The 27,839-nt window shown below is 45.2% G+C and overlaps 1 protein-coding gene across 1 annotated transcript; it reads left to right on the top strand.

Annotated features, from left to right (window-relative positions):
• Positions 1–1,456: 1,456 nt before the first annotated feature.
• On the top strand, positions 1,457–26,758 carry LOC110290502 (uncharacterized). Its single transcript, XM_021157053.2, has 11 exons — positions 1,457–1,491; positions 9,406–9,505; positions 11,241–11,467; positions 12,725–13,011; positions 13,582–13,686; positions 15,581–15,721; positions 16,776–16,839; positions 17,233–17,293; positions 18,642–18,733; positions 19,621–19,663; positions 26,345–26,758. Exons 2-11 carry the CDS (start codon positions 9,421–9,423, stop codon positions 26,356–26,358), a joined length of 1,119 nt encoding a protein of 372 aa, XP_021012712.1. The 5' UTR covers positions 1,457–1,491; positions 9,406–9,420; the 3' UTR covers positions 26,359–26,758.
• The last annotated feature ends 1,081 nt before the right edge of the window (positions 26,759–27,839 follow it).

The raw sequence follows: 27,839 nt of genomic DNA, 5'->3' as shown, positions 1-27,839 counted from the left end.
GCCATTTATCTCACCCCTAGGACAGGCACAGAGAGAGCCCAGCTGAGGTGAAATGAAGGGTGGCAGAAGGGGCCATCTTTAAGCCATCTCATACAGTGCCATCTTACAGTGCTCACCTCGCCACCCTGTCCAGTGAAGTGGGTGCCAAGGATAGGGCCTAGGGGAATTTGAGGCTTCCTGGCAGGAAAAGACACAATCAGGGTCCTGCAACAGGACCATGATAGAGCAGGATATTCCCTAAAACACTCAGGGTGAACTTCAGATTCAGCCTGGATGCACTGAGGTCCCTCCATGCCCTTGGAGGTTCTGGAATTGATGCAAATCCAGCATTCCTTCAGGAAGACCACACGTCCTAGGACTGTAACAGGGCCCAGACCTTAGTAGGTCCTGAGGCCTTAGCACAACTGACTCCATGATAGAAGTGTCATTCAGCCTGTAACACTCAGCATGTAGACAACACCACCTGACAACTGAAACAAAGACCTAATTCATCAAAGTCCATAGTTCTGGGAAGGGCTCTAAATGCACTAACCTTGCCTTTTGGCTTCTGTAGTTCTGCTATGGCTAACTGTTCTTGTTAACTGAAGTGATCACTCTGGGAAAGACTTAGGCTACTCTGGGATCCCCAGCACCCAGTGTAGTCACTGGCCTGACAATATAGACTTTCTATTGGCTTAAACCCACATCCGAGTGGTCTTCTCTGGTGAATACCCCACAATGAGAACATTCTTAGGTCCCTGGAGTCCCCACAAGACTAGCAGGAGCCTTTCACTTTCTCCCAGAAGCAATGGCATGTCCCTCTGATAGTCAGTTCTATCCCCAGCACACGCAAAAGGAAAAGAAAGACAAACCAGCTCAAGATTCTTAAGAATTCGTGTATCTTCTTAGGGATACGTGTGAGCAGAATTCTGAGGTAATTTCAGGATGTCTCTCAGGAACAGCTAGATCCTTACAGGAGGAGACAGTTTCCTCCATGCCAGAAACTCTCTCCCAGCATAGAGACTCCCAAGAGCTCATGTGATAATTGGAACTGATTGCCTAGGGTACTCTGAGAAGTCAAGCAAGCTTAAACTCTTTCTGATGCTTTGCAGATGTTTAAACAGAGCAGTGACACCACCATTCTCCCCCCCAATCACACATGCGGAAACACGGGAATTGACCCACCTATGAACACACAGATGCATTTAAGCCAGCCAGGAGTTCTGCAATTTCAGGAAGTCACATTCCTGCCAAAGTCACTGATAAGCATGACCTATGGTCCCATTCTCTTCAGGTCCCCAGGGCACAACCCTACCTGCCTCACTTCTGTTCTGTATTATCAGAAGTGGCCCATCTTCCAACAGCCGTTCAGGTCTCTGGTTCATTGACCCACCCCCTGTTTCTGACCACATGGACTGGGCAACCTACTATTTAAGTGTTCTTCTTCTCTCTGCCTTCACTTCGGAGGCACAAGAGACCCACATTTCCTAAGTGGCTAGAGCTGTGACCCAGGTAAGCTTCCTGTATCCCCACTCCCAAAGCAAGGAGAATATCTAGGTGAAGAGGGACTTGAGTTCTGGGGTCCATCCTGCCTTGTCACTGACCCTTCAGGCCACCCTGGGACCTTAAGACAGCAACCCTCATCCTTGAATATTATGCCTGTCAAAACAACAGACATCATACTTGAGGGAGATAAAACCAGATGAGCTCAGGACTCTTGTGCCATCTAGCTCATCTCTATGCAGACATTTCCAGGTCACAGATATGTATGTTGCCCTGAAATTGTTGTCCCCTAATATTGTTGGGGTCATGTTTCTCTCTCTGATAGTCAAATATAATGATTCTGTAACTGTAAACCATGCCAGACTAGCATTATTGAACTGAACATAGTGCACTCCTGGAAAGGAGGGGACAAAACCTGATGGGAGCCAAGAGCCAGCTCAGGGTCTGGCACTTAAATAGCATCCTTTTCACTTTCATTGTTCAGTGAGGCTGGTGAGAACGATTTCTTGCTACTTCTACACAAGTACCAGATGTGCAGAGTCATTTGCAGAACTGAACTCCGGCTTCAGCAGTGGATAGAGACAGCCGAGTTCGCAAGCCAAGAGCTATTGATGGGGCCATTACTAAGCTGGGTCTTTAACAACAACAATAGCTGTATTAACTCCATTTATCTGTCCAACGTTATTATAAGAGTGACCCTTTCCATCTACTTCATCTTCAGGGTCCTTCAGAGGGGACTGCAATGCCATCAATTGCATAGCAGCCATCCTCCTGTATATGCATCCATTTGTGAAAATGCAATCTACTTTAGGGTAAAATAAGGGGAAAAATCCATGTCTTTGAACTAATGAGATGTGGTACTGAAAATCATGATGGTGTGGTAGAGTTGGCCAAGGAGCCGTGAGTGACTGTCTCCTTTCTCCCTCTTCTACTCCTTCCTTCCTTTCTTTTTTCCTCCCTCCCTCCCTTTCCTGCTCCCTCCTTTCCTTCTTTCTTTCCTTCTTGTCTTTTCATGTATTGAAAGTTCAGATGCCATAAGTATTGAATATGACAATAATTTGCTGGTTACTTTTGGTATACTTAACTCACATGCTTTTAATTCCATAAAGTTTTGCATAAGACTAGGACAAAGTTTAGACATAAAGTTGTGTGCACTTTTAGCAATGTATACCTATGGTATTGGTAATATTAAAAATTTCCAAATAATTGCTTATAAGGTAGATGTTTGAAATACTAACATAAACAGACCCTTGGCTTTGTTAAGACTTGATTTCCTGAGTAGTTCAAGGTTGACAAAGTCAGAGAAACAACAATCATTTTGATAAGGCATAAACCTTTGTCCTTCAAGTCGATTGTTTTCAAATGCCACTAACAGCAAAACAAAACTTTTGAGAATGCCTTGTTACTTTAGACACAGATAATTCAGCTCCATTCAGTTTTCACCAGTGCACTGAATCTTGACCTTAGAAAACTTAAATTTATTTTGAAATACTTTCTACAACAATTGAATTCTGAAAAATATTTTATTACATATTTTATTTTTCTCATTTAATGTACATCTTAATTCTTCATATTTTCTGAGTATGTTAAATTTTTTATTTTTATTTTGTGTGTATGGGTGTTTGACTCTGTGTGTTTATATGCACCACATATGTGCAGTACCCACAGAGGCCAACTAGAGGCTTTAGATCCTCTGGAACTGGAGTTATAGATGGTTGGAAGCCACCATGTTAGGGCTGGGAACTGAACCATGGCTCTCTGGGAGAGCAGCCAGTGCTTTTATCATGGAGCATCTCTTTACTTCTGCTAATTAGTATTTACTTCATTAGTCTTAGTCTTAGGGAAGACCTAGAGAAAAGCAATCTTTGAAACCATTTCTCTACACATTAGCAATTTATGAAAGCACAGTTGTTACCAGTCTCAAATATTTACAAAGTTGAGCTGAATCCAGAAGGTATTTATGAAGGAATGGGACTCATTTAGGCCACCTGTCTGCACAGGCAAGTTTGACAATGCCTGTTTGCAAGCCTCTTAGCAGTCAACAACAACTTGGATTTAAAATAACCAGTTTTATTATTTATTCTTTAGCCCCAAGCTAATAGAGAAATTCTTGAACGGCAGTGAAGCCCTGTTTAAGATAAGGAAGGACCTTGAGTAACAGGCAGAGTCAGCATGGAGGATAGGAATGAACCAAAGTGTAGAGGCAACAGCCCCTTTATACTGTTACGAGAAGACCTAAAACCATGGCCAAAATATATATTACTTTATTCATCATGTTTAATCAAAGCATGACAAGAATAGCAATTCTATCATGTGATAGATATGTTGAAAGTGTGCAAAAATCAAGCAGCCATGTGTCTGCTACTTAGTTACTTTAAAGAATTCTAGAAGGAGGTGAAGATTTCCACCATGTTCTTCTGGGTTGGATGCTCATCTTGATGGCTTAGCAAGAATGGATGCTAGGGGAATTTTTGGGATCATTGTTGCATAATGAAAAGTCCTTCCCAGAATGCTACAAAAGGGTCAGCTAGCACCTCTTACATAGTTCAGGAAACTCCAATTGTGTGGAGTATGGATGATGAACCCTTATGTGACCTCTGCTGAACTTCCTTCGTGAAATTTTAAAAACAAACTACTGCCTTTCCTGGGAGCTGCAATCATACTCCCAGACCCTCCTGGCTTAGCTCCAGATTGGCTGCCACCTTGGGTCCAGGATTGGTGACCATGCTATGGCCCCTCCCGGTTCCCTTTGCTCCATCAGGATCAATATCAACCATCTCCCAACCTGACTTCTCTCTTCTACTCCCCTTTGCTTCCCAGATAAAAAGACTCAGAGAGATTTATTACTTTAGAATTTCCCTACTAGCACAATTGTTGGGCACAGAATCTCCTGCCCTAAACTTATCAGCTAACCTGTATCAGCTGCTTCTGTCAACCTCCTCCGTCCTGGCCCAAGGTTGAGGCTGCAGGCCCTGGCTGCCCTAAGGCTTTACGTGACTGCTGCTTTCTTCTCATACCAATGCATGGCAGCAAAAGGTCCTTCTCTTTCCCTGCATCTTTTTCTCCCCTGGGACCTAAAAGTCTCACCTGTCTCTTCTGCCCAGCAATTGGCTCCTGGCCTTCTTTATTGACCAAATCAAGAACCAATTAGGGAACCAGACCTTACTATCAGCATCTCCCCCTACAGCAATGGGATAGGTTCTCCTGATGTGATTTTTATGAGACATGAGGTATATCCTGGGGCTGTACATCACTGATACCCACTAAGACCCTAGTCACCTACTCTGATGTTTGGTTTCAATGTCAACTTGCCACAACTTAGAATCACCTGAGAATGATATATGTTGAGGAATTATCTAGATCAGGTTGGCCTATGGGCATGTCTACAGGGACTGTTAATTGCAGTGAGAATACCCATTCTGGATATAGGTGCCGCCATTTCATGGGCTTGGCCCTAAACTACATAAGAGTAGAGAAAACAAGCTGAGGACTAAACAGCAACCTGCAAGTAACAGTCCACATGTTTACTCTCTCTGCCTTTGGCTATGGATGTGGTACCTCAAGTTTCTGCCTTGGCTTCCATAGAGCAATAGACTCTAGGATGGAATAGTCAGCCAAACAAATCCTTCCACCTCTATGCTGCTTCCAGCAATAGAAATTAACCCAGAACATCCATCATCACCAGAGTGGGCTGGAAGAAGCACTGGTCCCTTCAGGGACTATTGCTGCAGCCATCAGATTTTCTGCCTCAGTCAATTCAATCATCAGAGATGTTATTAGATTAGTACACAGGATGGCACACAAGCATTGTATTAACTTATCATGCAGCCTTCAATAAATTGGGCATAGATTCATAAAGATTAGTCAGGTAGAACTCTCACTGGGGCCAGCAAGAGGGTACAGATTTAGAATTGTCTGTGGTTATGTTAACAATCTTGGGCTCACAGCTTGTGTCCCAAGCCAGGTCTGGCCTCCTGTTCTTATTAGAGGAGTTGAAAGAGTTAAATTAATAGTGAAAATCAGGAAAAGGAGATTTATTCAATGAAACCACATTGGGAAGAGGAACAAAGGGATCCAGTGATCACCCACACCCCTAGCCCATGTTTCAGGTCTAAAGTGAGATAAAAATTTAAATAGAGGGTCAAGGATATGCCCATCCAAGCAGTCCTGGTCAAGATGTGATCCTTTCTGTTCACTGTTGACTCATCATTGTCTGGCTTCAATCTCACCCTGAAGGCAGTCTGATGAGTTGTTAGGCTTTTGTGGAATCTCTTTTCTAGGAGACAGATTTCTTCTCTGGTGGCACTTGTTTTTTTTTTTTTTTTTTAATCCTGGTATAAGTCTCTGTGTGTAGGGGATTCCCATTTTTTTTTTTTTGGAGTTCATCATTTAAATACTCTGATAGTCAGATTTTTGAGACACGAGTGTCTCTTCAAAATGTCTTTGCCTGGATGGTTACAGTTACCCAAACCACTATAGAGATCTACCAAACACCCTTGTTTCTCTATGTACTTAAAAACCCTTGTCTGCTAGTTTCCATCACAAGTTACAGAGTTCAGCTTTCCCTACAGACCAGGAGATACCCAAATAGTTCAAAAGAATATTAATGGGTTAGAAGAGTCTCTGCTCCCCCAAAACAAGGAAACCACCTTCTTGTCAGACAAATGACAGAATTCAAGTTCATTCTTAAAAAAGCCAAAGGAGCCTCAAAAATGATAAGGATTTTATTTTTATTTTCAATTGTATGTATAGGTGTATCTCACTGTGTGAATTTGTGCACGCAATGTCCTCAGAAACTAGGAAAGGAAAGACGCCCCATCCTCTGAAGCTGGAGCTACAGGCAGATGCAAGTGGCCTGATGTGGACACTGGGAACTGAGCTTGGATCTTTACGAGAAGGCTGTGCTATTAACCTAAGAGCCATTTCCCAGCCCTTCAAAGTGACAAGGGAAAGGGGAAGGCAAGAGCTGAGGTATGCAGATCCAGAAGAATTTACCAAGGGTGTTTAGAGTATGAACACTGTTTCTCTGTTCTTCTGGACCATGGTACAAAGCAGCTAACGATACTGAAAAAAATCCCCGCCACCACCACCACCAAATAATGACTCAGAAACTCTTTGGGGCAGCCAATTTGAGTTTAGGGTTCTGAAGTGAGGTTGCAGTTCAAACAGAGGAGTGAGGGTGCAAATGTCTAAGAAGTCTTCCCACTGGGGGTCAACTTGGGGCTGGTAGAAGTCCCAAAGAAGTCCTTTCTCCTGATTTGGCTCACCAGAGTTTGTAACCACAGTTATAAGAAAAAAAATCTTAGGATACAGAAGCCATAGGGGCTAGGCTTGGTCATGTGTGCGCCAAGTAAAGACATAAGGACTGGTGAAAAGCAGGAGAGATGTAACCATTGAATGCTCACTGGGAAGAACAGATAAAGGGGAGTAGTGACTTCCAAGTCATCTTTGGTGTGATGATGTCAGCTTTAGGTATAAGTAGAGGAAGAACTGAGGTAGTCTAGGTTTTTTTTTTTTTAATTCTCATTTTTTGTTGCACTAAAAACATTGTGATAAAAAATTTAAGAGGATTGATTTGGCTTACACTGACAGCTCACACCACATCATTGATGGAAGTCCAGGCAGGAACTTAAGCAGGAACTCAAAGCAGAACCCATGGAGAAACATTGCTTACTGTCACAATCATTAACCTCTGTATAGCCTAGGACCACATGACTAGGGATGGTGCCACCCAGAATGGACCAGGCCTCCTGCATCAGTTGATAATCAACACAACTTTCCCATAGATATGTCCACAGGCTAATCTGATAAAGACAATTACTCAATTGAAAAATTTCCCCCAGATGACTTTAGATTGAGTCAAGTTGACAATTAATGCTAAGTAGGACATGGGGCATAAGGCAAAAGGTATGAGCAATTAATTGGGAAGTTCTGGTCAAGATGTGGTCTGGCTGGTCATTGTCTCAGCTCTGATTCTGACAGATGACCTGGTCAAAGAAGTCTTTAACCCTGCCAACACTTGAAGTAATCTGGCTGGCTCTCATAAGATAAATTTTGCTCCAGGGCATAACCTTATCATTATGGATAATTGCTCTCAGTTGGCAGGTAGACAATTCTCTGAGCCTTTCCTCTTAAATTCAAAGTAAGTCATGGGCCCAAGCGAGTGATGAAGGCTTTCTAGCCATAGTTGTTTCTAAGTTACAGGGGACATCATGGCACCAAATATGTCCTCCTTGCTGTGATCTTGCTCTGATGTACCCCTCCCCCCCCCACACACACTAGTCTGTGAGAAAGGGTAATGGCTGTTTGTGGTGTCCTCACACATCAAACCTCTTGGCCTTTTGGGCCCTAGGAGTTCCACAGTCCATCTTCCCCCTTTTGCCATCATCCTGCCTGAGGCTACAGCTTCAGGACCTTCAGGCTAGTATCAGATGCATGCTTAACCCCACTGTTCTATGCCCGTCCTCCTCCTTCTCCCCTCATCCTTTCTTCCACCTTCAGACCCATGGAGGCTACCTTCTCCTCCATTTGGCTCAGTCCCTCACAGCCTAGGCTTAATTCTCAAGCTGGCAATCCCAGGAGAGATGCATGTAAGACACATGTGATTACAAAGTATATTTAACTGATTTTAAAATTTTTGAACAAGTTGCCAGCATATTAAATCCAAGAGCCTCGGTTCCACCTCTCTGTTCTCAGTGCTATAAGCTAGGCCTTACTTCAGAGGCTACAGACATAGGAGTGGTTAAACCAACCTTGTCCAAAGGACATGACACTTTGACAGGCAACTCCATTTTGCATTAGTGTGTGATCCCCTAGTTCTCCTGAAAGGAAAGTTTAAGAGCAGCTCCATTCTCCATCCATCAACAGGAGGGCTATGCCCTAGAACCACTGCAGTAAGCCACGTCCTAATGCTCTCCTCTTTCATGAGGGTTGCTTGACGTCTCTTAAGATACAGGAACATTTAATTCTAGCATGGCTAAGGCACTTTCCTCACTATGTGGAGTTTGAAAGGCAAGCAGGGAGGGAGAGGGAAAAGAAAAGATAGAACAGAGGCCATGTCCTTTTGATAGCATAGCCACTGGGTCACAAAGTCACTTATGTGTGCTCCATTCTTTGGGGTGATCACCAACCCTCACCCACCTAGATTTAGGGGTAGGAAACACAGCCCCCACCTCTTGGTTGGAGGAGCAGCAGAGATGCTGTAAGCACACACACAGGAGAAGAAGACTACTGTGTGACCATCTCTGAAAAGCTCTGAAAACCTACCCCAGCATCCCTCAGCCTCTGGCTCAAATAGCTAAGAGTGAATTCACACAATAACATCTTTGTGTTCTAGTTCTACCATTAGCCACTGAGGGACCCTTGCCAGCTCGTTTTGTTTCCATTTCATCTTAGGGTTGTTAGAAGGATTTAAGTGAGTAAAAGGCACTTAGCATATGAGCTAGGTCCTCAGTATAGGGTAACTTCTGTGACCAATCACTTCTGCCAGCTCCCCTGTTATAACACAGTTGGGGTTGGGGCTCAGATTGCCTGGCTTTGGATTTTTCTCTGTCACTAGCTGTGTGGTCTTGGGCAACTCATTTTACATTCCCATACCTTCCCATACCTTATTTCGTCCCCAAATTCTGTTTTAAAAGGATTTACCACATTAACTATTGTACAACAAACTTGAAGGAAAAAACCCTCCACAACCTTCCAGGTTTAACTACTTAAGCAGAGGTGCTCACTGCCTAGAGGGATCCCCTACCACATCCAATACCAGGATCTTCCAAATGAAGAAAGTAAGAAGTGTCTGCTTTTACAGATGGGGAAACTGAGGCTTGGATAAATCACATAGAGAATGATTGTGAGTTCTGCGTAAGATCCTAGGACTCTGGGGTCACGGGTTACTGTTACTCCATCCATAAACCGTTGTCTCCACAGGCGATTGCAGTGAACATGAGACTCTTGTGGATCTTCCTCGCTGTTGGCTGCCTGCTTAGCAGAAGCCATGCTTTGTTGGAAGATTCCATTCAAAAGTCAGGTGAGCTATTCCATCGTCCTTGGGAATTCTAAGGGAAACCACAAAAGAGACAAACTGACACCTCTAGTGTACCTGACCACCAGAATAATGCAGATTTTCCAGTATCTCTGGGTGCATTTGGAGGCACTGTACCATCCCCCAGAGACACCTTGTCCCTTCTTGGGGTACATCTTGGCATCTAGATCTAGTAAACTACTTTCTTCCCATTATTGATCATCTCAACATAAACTTTCATTTTTACAACCACTTCCTAGGTAGGTCTTTCTAGCCTTCAATTCTAATGGTCTCAGTCTCATGAAGGTTTGCCCTAAAGAGCAAAATCCTGAGCTCTGGCTGACCTAATATTGCAGGCTCAGCCACCTGCCACAATGTGCCAATTAAAGTAGAGAACAATGGTGAGCAAAACAGAGAGAGGAGATTTAACTGAAAAATTTTCAAAGAGAAGCTGGTGCCCCCAAGCTCATCTTTAGGACTCTGGAATTTTCAGTTCAATAGAACAAGACCTGGGATGAAGGGCAAGAGGTCCGTTTGATGAGGACTCAGTCAAGGTGTGGTCTACTTGGTTCTCCATCCTGGTTCCAAAGGATGCTCTGAAGTTGTTTTGGTGTCATCATTTGAGGAGATTCACCTGGTCTCACAAGACATCACTTCTGCTGTGGGGTGTGACCCCACTCATAGACAGCTGTCCTCATCTGCAGGGGGTCTGTCTTCTGAGGCTTGCTCTTCCTGGAATCCAAGATGTCTGCAGGTTTAGAGCAATGGCCTATCCTCGAGCTTTCAACCTTGCAGTGGAAAGAGCTAAGTTAGGTGGATGGATGAGTGACATACCAAGGAGGCAGCAAGCGGGAGTCTGAAGTCAAAGCCCCGATGCCAGGTTTCTATCTTGTGGGCTCAGTGAGGCATCTGTGCTTTTTAGTAAAAGCAGTCTCAAAGTGCCTAAGAACACAGGTAAGAGCTTAAACACCTGCTTGGGGAGTGTACAGCTTCTGGTGTGATGACCAGCCCTTTGCAGATAACTCCTACCCTCCCTGTCCACAGCCTGGCCTACACGTATCTTTGAAGAGTCTTCATTTGAAGTCACATTCCTGGGACAGATTTTTGCTTTAGGTGTACTTTTGAGATCAGGAACAGAGATTTCATCTGTCAAAAGGAAAAACGGATAAAGGGGAAGAAGAGCTTATCCTCCATGTCTCAAAGTCGAGAAGTCCCCTTTCGGGTGTGAAATCCAAGGTCTAGAAATAGAAGGGGATGTAGCTTGGTACTAGAGAAGAGTAGTTGCCTAGCTTTTACAGAACCCTGGGCTTCATCACCAGCACTGAAGTAAAAGAGTAAATAAAGTGTGTGTGTGTGTGTGTATGTGTGTGTATGTGTATATGTGTGTGTATGTGTGTATGTGTGTGTGTGTAAATTAAGATCTGGGAAGCTATGGACAGCCAAAGCAGTTGCTCCCTCTTTGAGGCTTCATTCTGTTTGTCAGAGTACCACTGCCCATTTGTTCACCTCTTTTGGTCTAGATATCACCTCTGTTCCATCATAAATGACCCAGTGGGTTTTGCACTTATCTGACCTTTCATTGCCTCCTGGGCTCATGTGCAAGGGTGAACCTTGTTTTTTCTTTTGCAAGGAACCTGGCCCCAGGGTTTGGCCACTGCTAGCCCTGCATGGAACACCTATTTTTCTGTCCCCTATGGGAGCTTGTGCCCCAGGACTCACCCAGATGTCTTTGTCTTAGCAGGTATCCAAAGTGAAGGTGGTGATACAGGATTGGATACAGGATTGGATACAGGATTGGTGAATGCTAATGGAGGTGAATCCATTAATCTGGGAGATGGAAGTGGGACAGTCCTAGCTTCTATGGCTGCTATTTCACCTGTTGAGGTCCCTGAGATCCCCGTGGGTGAGCTTGATCAACCTGCGATGAACATCCCAGGAGGCTTGGACACAAGTGGCATTACCAGCCAAGTATCCTTCAGCTGGGTCCAGAGTATCACCAGTCCTGGCCACCACAAGCCACCAATGGCTGCCACAGGTGCTCAAGCGAGTTTAGCTTCTTGCTGGTGGCTGTCATGAGCTTTATATTTAGGACGTGCTTCCAGGTCTGAGGTGGCAGTTCTGGTCGGTATAGGGCTGTGTCACCTGGTGGCTCAGGTCGATCTGAAGCAAGGTCAACCAATAATCAGCCTTGAACTGGGTCATCTGGTGATGTGGATCAATATGAACAGTTTTAACAAATGGTTGGACTGATAATAGGTCATTCGGGTTGCTATGGTCAAGGTGGTACTGGGTCAGACTTCTTGAAGATTTGATCAGGATCAATAAATGTCCACTGTGGCTTTAGGTCATGTAATGGGTTTGAAGGAAAGTCAATGGATAGTCAGTGTGAAGCTGAGTTATCTGGGGGCTTAGTCAGTCTGAAACAGGAATCTAGCTCTAGTTCACCCAATGGCCATGACCAATTTAGACTAATGACCACTCCACAGTCATGATTAGTTTAGGTTTAAGGTATATTTTACCTCTGATTCCTCTGACTGTAGGTTGCATAATGGTTATGTCAAGTCTGAGGCAAGGCCATTCTTACGTTAGAAATTAAAACAGGCTCATTAAAAGGCGCTGCCAGGAATCTACCTTTGAATGAGTTTTATAAGAAGAGTTACAGGCTTGTCACTATAGGCAGCCATGACAAGTCCCTGATGTGGGAGAACACGTTGGAGAGAGTTGATCATTTTGGCCATAAGCAGCCATAATGGAGTCTTGAAGGGAGAATGGGCCATTCCTTCACACCCATAAGACAAAAGTTTTTTCTGCCTTACAGATTTTCAGGGGTGGAGTTTGTAAGCTTCACATGACTTGGCCTTGCTTGTCTAGGTGCCAGTGTCTGGAAAGCATTGATAAAAATGAAGTTATAATTCATGATTGTCCTTGGCCTAGATATCAGGGGGTATGGAGAAGTTCCCAGTGGTGGGAGGAGGAGACTGGATGTGTAGGAGCTGTGAGATCCGGTGTGCTCTCTTATGAGCTTTGTCTGGAGACAGCTGTAACCTATCATCTTGGATCAAGACTTGGTGTCTCTCTGAGCACCCTGCTCTCACTGAGAAAGTACTACCTGAATGTCCTGACCACACGGGAACTCCAGTGGATGATGGGGCTGAGTTCTATTAGTTCATCACAGTTAACAGGAAGGCACTCTAAAGAGAACTAAGCCACCTCCTTAACCAATAGTTGCCAACACCTGGCCTCAACCAAGACATGTTGGCCCAGGAAGGACTGTTGAGTGCTGTTATTCTCAACAACCAGAATCTACTCACAGAAAGGGAAAAGCTACAAACGCTACTCCTGGGTGGCAGAGTATCATTTGGTGTCAACAATGATCTCCTGGATGCATCAGGGACCAATGCGGTGGAAGGCCTGGTCTGCAAAGGCCCCCTGGGTGGCCTTTGTGGCCATGGGAGTCTCTCTGGCATGAATGATGCTCTGAAGACCATGAATTCTGGGGAACTTGACAGCCGGTGAGTTTGACTTTTTTTTTTTTTTAAGCATCAAGACAACTCCCTAAAGCATTGATCAGAGAAGGTTCTAGATACCTGAAAGACATCGGTCTGACTTGTTCTTTAGAAAGTTTAGAAAGAGGTCACCACCTCCTCTTCCAAAGCTAGTCACTGCCTAGTGTTTCTCTAACACAGTCTAACCTTTGCGTTTATGAAGGTTTGTCTAAGCCCTGCTATATGGTAAGTCACACCAGGAAAGCATATCACAGATGCTCTGTGCACTTATCCCTTAGTTAGTATCCGTCCCCCAGTGAGTAAAAGAACCCTTCATTCCAAGCTAATCCCACAGTTGTCAGCTGAGGTTTTCAGTATGGCATTTGTGTTTTCTCTCACCGTTGTAATCAAATACAAACATCAGTTTCTGTCTGATGCTTTTCCAATTTGGGATTTATAGAAATGGGACTCAGAATAAACAGCAAGGACAGAAGGGACAGGCATGGGATGAGGGAAGGGAAGCCACTGCAGCCTGAGTAGGGGGCTGAGGAGACCTGGAAATTGGCTTTTGTACTTCACCTCACTCTTCTTGTGTAGGCTCAATGTTACCCGCTTTGACATTGTCCAGCTGTCATGGAAGGTCCTTGCCTCATCTGATTTCGAAATTAAATTTCAGACCAAGTTGACTATCAATTTCCCAGGGTGAGCAAAATGGGCATGTTATGGTTTGAATCTGAACTGTCCTCTGTAGGCTCATGCATTGAGCTCTGCTATTATTTTGGGATGCTGTGGGGCCTTTAAGTGGTAGAGCCTGCCTGGCTGACATATGTTACTAGAAGCAGGTCTTAGAAGGTCCTTGAGCTCCAGCTGCCTCAGTTTCCTGCTCTGCCATGACATGAGCAGGTACATCCCACTGATCTGCCTTCCCCAGCAGATGAACTGCGGTGTCTCTGAAACACTGAGACCAAAACACCCACTTTCTGCCTTACGCTGATTCTGTTGGGCATTTGGCCACAGTGATGCAAAGTAGCTAACTGCAGTGGGAGAAGGGAGTGGAGGGAATTCCTAGAGAAAGCAAGTGGTTCTATTGGTCGTGGGTGGTTTTCTTTCCTTCAACAGACATCTTAAAATATTCCAGCTCTTGATAGTTTCTTAGGCCAGCAGTGATGGCGGGATCGGAATGGAAGTCAACCCTTTTGCTTTTCTGCCAGAGTGTGAAGCTGTGTTGAGACAAATGTGGGGAGGAAATTAAAACACAAAAGAACACCTCCTCCACTCTTACAACTGAGAGACATTGGCCGTTAAGCTCTCGGTTGGCTTCCTTGCAGATCTTTCCCTACAACCAATCTGTAAAGCAATAAGTGGTCCCTGCCACATATGCACCATGGTACTGTGAGCTATCTTGTGGACAGACACCAGGATTATTTGCCAGGTCACTCTTTTAAATAGCTCTGTGATTGGTACAAATAATAAATCTGTTAATTCTCTAATTATAGAAAGTCTCACGAGCACAATTTATAGCGTATTACTTACTTACTGTGCTGAGTGTTGAACCCAGGACTTCAATTGTACCAGGCAGGCATTCAATTACCACATTATATCACCACCCTAATACTTATAGCTTTTGATAAACATTGCCAAATTATCTTACAGAGACCTGGTGATGGTGATAAAATATTTCTAACATTCTTGAGTACTTCCAGGTTCTGGGCAGCAGTTTCTTTGAGTGTTCCTCTCAATCCACACTGTAGGCTTCTAAGGGAGGGGTCACTATTACGTCCGTCTTACCAAACCGTTACTAGAACCTCAGAGAAGTTTAGTCAGATTACACATGAAGATGTGGAGAGAGCTCAGTTGGGAAAGTGTATGTGGCACAAGCTTGAGGACATGAACCCAGATCTGGGTCATGATCTGTACCTGTCACCCCCAGTAAGGACACAGAAAGGTGCATCCCTGAAGCTCATTGGCCGGCCTAGCCAAATAGATCATACATAAATATACACCATTACCATCACACACACACACACACACACACACACACCCATCATCATCATCTAAATCATCATCATCTAAACACCACCACATACTCACAATTACACACAATCACACACACAACACATGCGTACACCACCATATACATACCATCTCTTTCTCTCCCCCACATACACACCATTAACATATTTGCCAACACATATACACACATACCATTACACATGCATAACACACACACACACTCGACATGGGTGGTTATAAGTATGCATATAAGTCCAGGAGGAGATACTAATATGAGAGATGTGCATGAGTTTGGCAGAGCTCTACGCAGACAGAGAAAGCAGCAGCCTTTCACTAGACTCATTTTTAAAATGAGTAGAGCTATGCATAAGCATTTATTTCAATAGATTATTTCATTGAATATATCTATGTATTTGATATATATAGTTAAAATATAGGCCATCAGGAATCCTTTTTTTTTTAAAGTATGTGTATCAGTTACCTCTTAGCCATAAATACCTGTTTGCAAGTTCCAGTGAAACCTTTTAGAGTATTATTCCCAGACATGCATTCAGCTTCTAACAGCCCTCTCCCATGCAACTAGGATGCTCTCATTTCTCAGTGGCTCCACAGTGGATGTGAACATCGAAATCCCCTTGCAATTGCAACAGGTGGAACCTGGTCCAATGTCCTTTTCCGTGAAGAGCTGCCGGGCAGTATTCACTGGGATCCAAGTGAATTCAGGGTAGGTATAAACTCAGGATAGCTGGGCACCACACAGGGCATGGCATGGGATGGTGCTATTCATGAACTAGTTATCAGGCTCCATGGAATCTGACCAAGATGCCAGCAAACTATGCCACTAGTGTTTTAATGCCCTGCTTCCAGTCAAGCTCCTGTCTCAAGGAGTTTGGAATCCCAAGCAGAAGGGGACACATTTGGGCCAGAAGTACAGACCTCCCTGGCAGCACCCACCTGTGGAGAATTTTTGGTGCTCCTGTTTCCAAGCTCTCATGGAGAGATGCTGTGTAGGAACTCTGCCACATCACTTTTCCTGCTGGGCTACTGTCTCCCGAGGTGTCTGTGTGAGCTCTTAAGGGCAGAAGTTGCCTCATATTTATCATCATTAATCCAGCACACATTGAGCCAATAAACACTGTTGTTCCTGGAGACACACTGGAAACAAGACCATGCAAGATATATGAGTGAAAATGAAGGAGAATGAATGGAAAGCTGATTGGGTGAGAAGTGAAAGGATGGATGGAAGGTATGTGAGTGCACACATTCATGATGGATGGATGATAGATAGATGGATGATGGATGAATGGAATGTATGTGAGTGCACACATTCATGGATAGATGAATAGATGAATGGGCATGGATAGATTCAGGAATGGATTAAAAAAGAATAGATAAAAGGCATATTAAAAGGACATTAGTGGTCTATTTGAGAGGTCTAAGCTAGGTTCACTGGGGAGGTCTGAAAATGCATACTTGCTTAATTTAACACAGTGGTTCTCAACCCTCCCAATACAGTGAGGTGACCCCCACACATAGAATTATTTTCATTGGTACTTCAGAACTGTAATTTTGCACTTATGAATTATAATGTAAAGATATTACATGCATGATATCGGATATATGACCCTATGAAATGGTCATTCAACGTCCTAAGGAGTCACAGCCTATAGGTTGAGAAGCCCTGATTTAACAACAGAGACCTAACCACTACTAAGACTGTATAGCAGACAATTTCAAAGCCCTTAGTGACAACAATCATTTCCCTTTCCTTTCCTCAGTGCAATCTCCAAAGTGATGGAATCAATGTTGAAATGGTCCTTGAACATCTCCTTGCCCAACATAGTAAGTCCGACAATGTAGCCCTGGAAGATGCTGAACATGAGCTGTGGAGAGAGCGCTGTATCCAGTGGCATGGGGGAGCAGTTCATGGGAGCAAAGGCAGCCAAATGGAACAGCTTTACTACTGAGCTATGCAGTCACTCTCCTGTCCTTTGTCAAGACTCCTGCTTCCAAAGAAGGTTACAGAGGAAAAGACAGTGGTAGAGGGATAATTGTGCAGCAGGCAGCTTAGGCCTGTGTAAGGGGGAGGTTGTAACACGTTTATGATAGACTTTCTCCATCTTATGTCAGAGACTTATCTGGCAAGGTGTCTTAGATTACAATGGATTCAGCATGTATATACTGGTGAGGTATATGTAAGTACCCTCTTAGCAATACCCATCCTCTGTATTGCAGTTGTGCCCAGTGGCCCGATTCTGGTTCTACATCATCAACCAACAGTTGGCCATTCTCCAAAGTAAGTAGAGCTGTTGCCTGCACACTGCTTTCTTGTGTCTACTGCTACAGTAGTAACTATACCACACAACTGCTAGAGAGAGCTTTCTGAGTTACATCTCAGATCTCCAGTTTCCTGGGCGATCAAGTGGAGACCTCAGGGCATGCCATCAAGGTCTTTCCAGAAGCTAATTTCCCAGTGTTCTCATTCTCCTCTAGTGGAGTGACCTAAACCACCTCCATATACCCTACAATGCATGGGGACACAATGGCTGAGTTCTGCAGGACTTCCCACTTCAGCTTTCTATGCCTGAAATACTCCTTCATCTTCCAATGTAATCACCATGGTTGGTCCACCTCAAAGCCTTTGGGGCTCTTTCTCAGCAGAGCCCCCTCCTCAGGACTCCTATAGCCTTGGTCACACCCATTTACCATCCACTGTATTGTGTGGACATGTCTACTTTCAGATTATCTGTCTCAGTAGCCCAGAGCTCCTTGAGGGAACTTGGTTGCATTTCTCCCCCACCTCCAATTTATCTGGCAGTCCAGACTGGGTACAGTGTAGACCTCCCCCCAAATAGAATATGCTGGTGTGTGGAGTGGAAAGGGAAAGAAGGGATATGGTGGGCATGAGTGGATGGGAGAGCAGAAAGGTGGAATGAGAGAAAATGGTGGGGGAGATAGCAGAAGAATGACAGACATTTAGGAGGAGGGGAGTGTGGGGTTGAGGGGGTGGTAGAAGGCAGAAGGAGTGATGGAAAGATATAAAAGATAGACAAATAAAAATGGAAGGAAACACACAAATAAAAGAATTTGAGGAAAGATGCAAGGAAGGATTGACGGACAAAGAGTAACGGTGTTGCAGTGTGCATGTGTGATATATCAACGATGGATATGTGAGGAGTGGAAAGTAGGGCCTGTCAGCAGATGTGTGTGAAGATGAAGGGAGGCGAGATGGACTGTGACCAAGTGAATGGAAAAAATAAGCTACTGAGTAGGCTAAATGAAGTGAAAGAAGAGAGGAGAAATGAAAAAGGGCAGATGAATGCAAAGAGGAGTGGAAGGGTGATGGAAGCACAAGGACAGGAAGGGAAGGAAGCTGCTGGCCCTGAGAATGGATATGTCTGCCTGTAGGAGAGGTGGACTGCCACTGCAGGTTCGGGCACCCAGCACCCTGTCCTGGATGATGGTGGGGTTCTGTGCCCTCAGTCCACACTCAGCAGATAGGGAATCGTCTCTCTTTTAGACATGCCTGCTTGGGACAGGAGTGGACGAGTGAAACCTTTTTTATGAGCCCCCGTTTCCATGAGTTGAATGATTTGTGTCTTCCCTGACCTTCCCATTGCCACACGTCCCCTTCTCTCCATCAGATATTGCCTCACTTGGAATGCCGGGGGACAGCGACTTGCTTGATACCAAACAACCCATGCTGTATGAACGCACTTATACCATGGACTTTAAGGTATGAAGAACCAATTCCTCCTCTTCCTCAGAGAAGCCAGGTATCCCCACACGAGGACTCCTTGGCTGGGAATGTGCCCAATCTGTACTATCAAGAGAGCCAACCCGAGCTTTGATTTTGAATGACCATGCAGCCTTGAGCACCACGCCCTCACTCATGAACTCCAGTTTTCTTGTCTGTCAAGTGGGGGTGATTTTCACAGCCACACACAGTTTCCACCACTTGTCTCTCCCAGCATGCATGTTTTCCTGTATCAGAGCATACCTAGAGTTGGTACCTTCTGTTCAAAAGGATAGCTTGGTTTAACTGGCAAGTTTTACAATGTCCCACTGGCCCTGTACTTGATGTGGTGGTGTCTAGTACCATGAATATGAACTAACGGTTAGGTGAGAAAGTCCCTGGCATACATGGGTCAGGGTAGGAACTCAAAAAACTGTTGGCTTCTTCTGATTTGCCCTTGATTTAAAAAATATTTAAACACCCAGTCAAGTTTATTGCTTGGCAGGTTCATACACGGAACCTTCAGGGTGCTGGGACAGTGGTCCTGGTGGCCTTGACTATATACTCCCAACCCCAAATCTCTCCAGGCTGTGGTATGGCCAGGAACTTGGGGGCAGTTCCTGGATTCTGCCACAAAGTGGGATCTTGGGGTCAGCAGACCACTGCCTCTCAGTCCTCAGCTGTCCAAGGACAGAGTCTCAAGTCCAGAGTTTTGAAACAGAGTTGTGAAAGTTCAGTGTTTGACCTGGGCAAAGCCATTCCCATCTCCGAGTCTCTTTTCCTTGTCTGTTATTCTCATTTGTAAAGTTGGTGTCAGGTTTGCAGCAGACACAGCCTGGCACACAGTAGGTATACACTGACTGAGTTTTCTGGTTTTGTTTTTCCAGAACAAAACCTTCCCGGCTTCTTTTATCAACTGGCTGTTTAAAGGTAAGTTTTCCTTCTCGTATCCATCCCAGAATCCCACAATCCTACCTCTCTCTTTGGTGTTGAATGTCCTTTGGGAAGGGCACTGAAAATAAATATGAAACCCTGAGCCACAGGACCTATGCCTGGGTAAGCCTTCTTGATGCTGGGCTCCTGGAAAGCCAACTCTACAGTATTACAGTGGGGTTCCTGAGATAGTCCATTCTAGAGGGGTTATGTCTAAGTGGGTCTCTAGGACAATTCACTGATTGCTGCTAAAGAGAAATTCTTGGAGTTGTCCAGTTCTAGGTGGCTGGTGCCTTAGAGGGGTTCCTGAGTTATTTTATACTTCAGTTATTAATGTTTCTATGACTGTGGGAGATCTACCTCATTGACCAATGTTACAGGTAGGTTACTGAGATAGCTCACTCCATAGCAATTATGATTACAGGGACACTCTGACACTTTCCTATCCAGAGTGATTCTTGTTATAGAGGGATTACTGAAGAAGTTTCTTCCATAGTGGGAAGTGCTAGGCTGGAGTTCGAGGGACAGCTTACTCCACAGAACAGCCATCCCAGAGCTGGGAATTAGCTATGGGCTTAAATCCCAGTTTGGCCAGTGTCTTAGTTACTTTTTTTTAATGCTATGACCTGAAATAAGCAATGGAATGAAGGAAGGGTTTATTTTGGATTGAGGGTACAAATCATTGTGGCAGGGAGGGCATGACAGCAAGAGCATGGGGGCATGTTCTGTCTATGATCAGGAAGCATAGACATGCTAGTGTTTCTCTTACTTTCTCCTGAATAAATCCTGCACCACAGCCTATGGAATGATGTGTGACACATTCAGGGTGGGTCTCCATTAATTCAGCTTAGAAACTACTTCCTTGACAGACCCAGAGGTGGCTCTAGACTGTCATGTTGATGATTAGTGTTAATCACAGCCACCAACTTACTGTGTCCCTTCTATCAGTCCAGTTCTCCCTCTCTGGTCTCTGTTTTCCCATCTGTTAAGAAGGATTTTAACTAAGAGTATTGGGTGGAGAAGGGAACAAGATCAGATGCTAGAAGACTTTCCAGAAAAGCCCAAGCCATGACAAGTCTTCCTCATGGGGGCCAGTGTCTTCTAATCTCTTTGCTGTGAGATGCAGATGCTCAGTGACCCCCCTCCACCCCCATTTCCTGTAGGATATTGATAGGACCAGGCAGGACTATGTAGAGATGCTCAACACTGAGTGACACTGGAATTCTCTGACCTTGGTTGCCTCTGGCCTTGACCTTATCTCTAGTGATTGCTTATAGCCATCCCCTACCAGCCCCTTCTCTAGACCTTGGGTTTTCACTCACAGAAACTGACCAGGAGAAAGCTTACACAGATCTGTGTGTTAGCATGCTTCAGGTAGGCCCACCTGTAAGAACCAACCAAAGGCATGTGCTTGAGACGAGAAGGGACAGGACAGTGAATGGCCTTCCATTTCAGACAGTAGACAGGACTTACAGTCCTGACAACCCTTGGGATCATCTGAAGCTGATGCTGGATCCATCAAGACAAATGGCAGTCCAGTAAGATGTGTCATCTAAGAGGTAGGCCCCATATTTTAAACAGGAGCCAGAGGAGATGCTACACAAAGCCCTTAACCCTGAAAATTAGCTGTGCCTCAGCACCTGACACTCCTCTCTTTTTGTGAGAAGCACACTCGTAAGCTGTTTTCTCTGTTTAAAGCTTCTCTGTGGGGTCTCCCTAGGGGTAGGTAGAAGTCCCATATAGCACATGTCTAAATGTAACTCAAGCTGGGTAGTGGTGGCGCACGCCTTTAATCCTAGCACTTGGGAGGCAGAGGCAGGCAGATTTTTTGAGTTCAAGGCTAGCCTGGTCTATCCAGGACGGCCAGAGTTATACAGAAAAACTCTGTCTCAGAAACACACACACACATACATACATACATACATACATACATACATACATACATACATACATACATGTAACTCAAGGCTCTAACTTCCCAATGAGAGTCCGTCATGATGGGAAGTCACAGCAGCAGTCACATTACTTCCACTGTCAAGAAGCAGGGTGGTAAATGCATGCTGGTGGTCAGCTAGTCTCTTATTTCAGCCCAGAGTGGGGTGTCACCCATAGTAAGGGGGTCCTCTAACCCCAGCAATCAAGACAACCTCCCATAGGTATGACTAGAGGCTGGTTTCCTGGATGGTCGTAAATCCCATTGAATTAACACCTCACTGGGTGGCTAGGAGAAAAATGGAGGGCAAATTTAAGCTCAGAACTTGGACAGTGTAGCAAGCTGCCTCTTCAGCCAGATGGTCTAACTCACAAGTAAGGGAAGGTCCGGAGCAAAACTCAGAACGGGCAGTCACAGAGGCCGAAAGGGGAGGCCCCAGAGGCTCAGATGGGGAGCCCAGGGGCTGTGGAAACACGCACCTCTCTCCTGTTCCTCACAGACAGGCCTTGAATGAGCAGGGTGCTGCCTTCCCCTCTCCGCCCTTCTCCCGCCACCCCCCAATTATAGGGAAGAGCAAGTGTGGTCAAGGCAAGGCACCAGCCTGGGCTGTACTGGCCAAGGCTGGTCAGTTCCCAGATAGGCCACTAGGGGGAAGCCATGAGACTGCTAACGCGTGTTTTTTGGCATATGAGCAAACCTATGGGCTGGAGTCAAATTTCCTAGTTTCCAATCCCAGTTCTTTCGGCAGAATAGAATATTTAACCCCCACGGTGCCTCACTCTCTCCACTGAGGACAATGACGGGAATAATTCATTCATTTTTGCTCTCATCAACCAGATCGTTGAAAAAGAAATAGTGTATATTGATTGTAAAAAGTGGAGGCTTTATAATGGTGTCCCCATTCAGGTACTTTGACCACACTGATGCTGCCCCCAAGTCCCCCACTATCCTCTCCTTCACCCAGCCCCAGATCCTTTCTACTTTTACACATATACATGGATTTCATATGATCACAACAGATTAAACACTTCTAAGCTAAACACAATATTAAGAATAATTTTCATGGGATAACAGGACATCTGAAAGTGTGTGCACAGCAAAGGGAAGAATCTCCAGAGTGTAGTGACAGCAGACAGGACGGGAGAGTATCTTTGTCAGCTGTGCCTGCAACACAGGGGTACTGTTGCCCACATAGAAAGATCTAAACTAATTAATTAATCCCTCACCCGCAAATCTTTCAGTCACTAAGTGAGCGGGATTGGTGAACAAGTTCTCCAAAGGAGAGATACAGATGAGTGCGTATAGGGTGGACCTGGCTGCTGAGGAGACACCTGCACCTGACTAAGAAGAGCCCCAGTGTTAGTTGAATGGTGTGGAATAGGGTGGTTCTGTGGGACAGTAGAAAATCGAGAGGCATGTGCCGTTTAGCGAACTGATGGAAGCTACCCCAAACGACAGAGATTGTCAGTCAGGCCAATCCATTTCGAGTTTGATGGGCAGCCAGACAGTGAGACAGATGCATCTACTCAGTTGGAAGGGAGGGAGAAGGATGAGGACAATGGCCAGCAGGGATTGAGAGACCCTGACAGGCGCAAGGCCCTAACACACACACCTACCACCTCACGCGACAATGCTGCCAAAGACCAAAGACTTGTTCTCCATTAGAAATGACAGTTGGCTTGACCCGACAGCATAATAAGCCATGTGTACTCTGATTGGAGAACTTTAATGTGTTTCATTCAGTATGTTAAAAGGACAGTATTACAGATTTTGTTGTACACTGCTGTTACATGTGGGGCAGTGTGTCTTTAAGTAGGGTAAAGTACTCTTTAAAAATGGGTCCTAGATATTTTTTCCTTTAACTCAAGTCTCTTACTGTTTAAATGATTTTTATTTTGTTTAATATGGAGGAAAAAGAAGCATGAATGGACAATATATATTTAGAGAAAGATGATTAGCTGTCAGAAAAATATGCAAATCAAAATCATACCAAGACTGCAGCACACCCCAGTCAGATGGCTGTGATCAAGGAAATAAATGACAATGAGTGGTGGTGAAGATGTACTAAAGGGAAACACACGCGTGCACATGTGCACGCACGCACACACACGCAATGCACACGACCACACACACACACACACACACACACACACACTCACACACACACACACTGGAGCAACCACTGTGGAAATCAGTATGAAGGGTCCTCAAAAACCTGAAGATAGAGCAGGGCATAATGGCACACACTTTTAATCCCTGCACTGGGGAGGCAGAGGCAGGTGGATCTCTGAGTTCCAGGCCAGCCTGGTCTATAGCACAGGTTCTAGGACAGCCAGGGCTACACAGAAAAACCCTGCCTTGATTAAACCAAACCAAACCAAACCAAACCAAACCAAACCAAACCAAACCAAACCAAACCAAACCACTGAAGATAGAACTTCAGTATTCCATTCCTAGATATATACCCAATGGAGCAAGACACCTGCACAGCCATGTTCACTGCTACACTGTTCACCACAGCCAGGCTGTGGAACTAGCCTGGGTATCCATGATAAATGAATGGATAGGTATCCTTCAAGGTAAATGGACTCTGCTGTGTACAAGCCTCACATTCTGTTTATTCATTTTTCTTTGTCCATTCAGGAGTCACAGGGTAGCTCTATTTTCAGTCTTCTGAAGAGACTACACTGGTTCCCACAGTTTACACTTCTATCAGCAGTGAATAAGGGTTCCTCTATCCTTACCATCATTTGTTGTAATTTTTCTTGATGACCCTCTTTCTGACAGGGATGGGATGTAATATCAATGTGAAGAAGTACAACTTGTTTTCTAAGTATTTCTTGGCCCCTTGCATTTCTTCTTTTGAAAACTGTCGGTTCCTGACATCCGCTCAGGTATTCATTGGATGTTGTTTCTTTGGTGTTTGAGTTCTTATGAATTCTAGATGTTAAACCCCTGCCCGTGGTTCTCTCCCATTCTGTAGGCTGTCTCCTCACCCTGGCAATTGTTGTCCTTGTTTTGCAGAAACCTTTTGACTTCATGAAATCTCATTTGTCAGTTTTCCCTCCTATGCTATAGCCTGAGCTATTGCACTGGTTTTTACAGAGCCCTGGTCTATGCCTTTATCCTCCTCTGGCAGTTTCAGAGTTTCATTTCTTACATTTAGATCTTTGATCCACTTTGGACAAGTTTTGGAGCAGGGTGAGGGATATGAATCTAGTTCCATTCTTCCATATGTGATCCTAGTTTACATAGCATCATTGGTTGAAGAGGTTTTATTTTATTTTTAAATAATGTGTCATCAAGAACGAGGTGGTTGTAGCAGTGTGGATTTGTTTCTTTGTCCTTTGATCTACAGGTCTTGTTTTGTGTCAGTATCATGATGTTTTGTTGCTATGGCTCTGTCATACAGTCTGAGGTCAGGTATTGTGATACCTCCAGTATTGCTCCCTCAGACTCAGGTTTGCTTTGGCCATGAGTCATCTTACTCGGTGCTCTTAGAGCTCCCCCAGCAGGTAGCTGCTACTATTCTTAGTTGATAAATCAGGAAACTGGGGCTCAGAGAGATTAACTATCTTGAACTGCTTCTGGGGAGGTGAAACGTGGAGACACTAGACTGTGTTTACCCTGCACTGCTCCAGTAGCTGTCGGGTGCTGGGCTACAGCAAAGCACCTATACTATATATTACTCAGGAGGTGGAAAAACTCAGCCTAGGGAGGCTGAAGTTGGGGTTCCCAAGCTCCCAGGTGTCCAGTCACCGCTGGAAACCTCATGGAGTCTGAAAGGAAGGGTTGAGGGTACATGGGGCAGCGATGAGGAGCCTGGGGCTGGGATCTCCCAAACACCTGGATATCCAGATGCCACTGGGTCAGGGGGACGTTGGGAACAGAGTTGGGAGGTCCATGGGCCTGTGACAAGGCCAGGGCCAGTGGGAGGATAACTCTGGCTTCACTAATTTGCAAAAGTCCTTAGCTTAGCAGTGGTTGTCTGGGAGCACAGAGGGGTCTTCTGTAGGAGGCTCAGGCAGTGCTGCTCTGTAGGCGAAGGTCTTCTCCATGTTCCCCATGGTGGTTCTTGATGAAAGAGACAGTTCTTGGCTCCAAACTGGTTTATTTATTGTTCATTGTGGAAAATGGGTGCACACCACCTTCTCAGGGTGGACCAGAGATCAAATACCTTTTGCAGGGAGGAATATCTGGGAAGGGAAGCTTACTGGCTAAACCCTCAGGGCCTCTAGTTACATCATTAGCATGGAGAACTCTGTTCTGGGCTACATGACCACAGGCCACATTTCCACAAGCCACATGTGGGAAGTGTGGCACATGTTCTAGGCCAGGAATCTGGTAGGGAGCATGGAGCCACCTACCATCCCAGGTGGGTGCCTGGGTGCCAGGGACTCTGAACCCGTTCAACCTTACCAAGTTTCCTGGCAGGGTCCACTGTCCCACACAGAAGCTGGAGGAGGTGTGAGGGTTGTGTCTTTGTGGAATGTCCCAAGCTGCTTGGGGCTCAGTTTCTCCACCTGTACCTCATTGGTTTGGGTGTAAAAAGTGGGGATACTTTATCATTCTCTGGTTTTCTGACTTGGTCCTGAGGAAAAAGCATCGTGCACTGAAGGGACACCCTAAGTCTCTGGAGTCTCTCCCCTTCACAGAGCTGCCAAAGTCTAGGTTCTTTTGAGGATAACAGAGCCATGCTTGGTAAGCAGACAACAGCATTTGTTTACTCAACCTTCTTTTGTCAGCTCCCTCTTCATAAACAAGTTGAGACACCATGCTGGCTTGAGGAAGACTTCTAAAGCCAGACAACTGTGCAAGGAAGAAGAAGAAGGGGCAAGTGGAGTTAGCCTGGATGTAGCCCTCAAAGTCTCCAGAGACCAGCCATGAAGGCTCAAGTGAAGGGCAAGACCTGCAGCAGCCAAGCATCTGGCAGGAGAGAACCCCTCTACCATGACACACATTCTTCCTGCAGGTCATACTTAATAGGCCTTTCCTTATTTGTATCTATCATGGTGTTCTGTGTGCGATTAATGAGGTGTTATGCTGCGGACAGAAAGTTATATAAAAACAAGTCCCCTTCCCCTTGTCACTGCTGCTAAGAATGTAGCAGAAATTGTCTTAAGTGTCTCTCTAATCACAAACAATAAAGGTCTCCTTGGATTCAAGCCCTCCAGTTTCCTCCTTCCCTGCTGAGCCTTGGACACCCATACAAACCTCTTGGATGCTAGAGCTTTGGGCAGAGACTCCAAGGTGGGGAGAGACTGATGGTACAAAAGCAAAATACTTGTTTTGGGGTATACCCACTCCTCTGCCTGTGTGGTTCCTGCAGTCAGCCCTGCAGACAGGCCCTCAGTGGGTCTTCCATGGGCAACACGCAGAGGGAGGCAATGGATAGGAATACCCACACCCTGGCTAGTTTACCCCGGCCATGCTCTCTGCTCTTCATCCCTCCTCTGTCCTCTGCCACGGCTTTCTCTGCAGGAATCATATCTTCATATTGACCCACAGGTGTTTTCCTCACCCTGGATATGATGTTTACTTTAGAGTGACCTTAGCAGGGCTGGTGGGAATGAGTTCTAGAAGGCTCAAACGGATGCTAGGGAAGAAACGACTTCTAACTACCGAGGTTACTAAATTCCTGCTGGTTGTCTCTGCCTTTCCCTTGTTAAAGTCACCTTGAAGTCAGTGCAGAAGAAATCAGAGCCCAGTCACAGAGTAAATATGGTCCTGAAGATTTCCTTTGAGTGCCTGGAATCCATGACATTTCAAGAGCCCTCTTTGTACCTTAAGTCATTTGGGGTTGTATCTTCTGCTTGATGTGTGTGTGTGTGTGTGTGTGTGTGTGTGTGTGTGTGTGTGTATCAAAGAGTGAGGTGGTTACATAAGAGATGCTCTAAAGGACAGAGAGGATTTGCAATTGTGACATGTGACATCCTCAGGCCTTGCTCTGGTGCCAGGAGGAACTGATGCAGAAAAGAGTAAGAGGTCATTTCCTGGAGGCTGTCACTATAGAGGAGATCTTTCAGTGCATTCCCTCCTCCAGGCCCTGCCTGAGGATAGACATGTGCTGACTGCAGCTGAAACCGAGGCTTGGGATGGAGAGGGTGGGAGATGGATGCTTGCTGGGTTCTGGGTCTCATCACCAGCTCCCGACCACCCAGTCAGCTCATGTGCTTATTCCATAGCTTTCTTTTGCCACGTTTACTCAGTATGGTATTTGTTGGGACCCAGCAGAAGCCA

The sequence above is a fragment of the Mus caroli genome, unplaced genomic scaffold, assembly GCF_978045245.1.
Source record: "Mus caroli unplaced genomic scaffold, Mus_caroli_1 scaffold_2, whole genome shotgun sequence".
NCBI lineage: Eukaryota > Metazoa > Chordata > Mammalia > Rodentia > Muridae > Mus > Mus caroli.
This window is presented reverse-complemented; position numbering and strand designations above follow the sequence as displayed.

Bases quoted from the DNA above. Each gene is read 5' to 3' on its own strand.
- LOC110290502 (XM_021157053.2), top strand. From the start codon at position 9,421: ATGAGACTCTTGTGGATCTTCCTCGCTGTTGGCTGCCTGCTTAGCAGA. The intron at 9,506-11,240 runs GTGAGCTATTCC...TTGTCTTAGCAG, and splicing joins AGATTCCATTCAAAAGTCAG to GTATCCAAAGTGAAGGTGGT. The intron at 17,294-18,641 runs GTAAGTAGAGCT...TCTCTCCATCAG, and splicing joins ACAGTTGGCCATTCTCCAAA to ATATTGCCTCACTTGGAATG.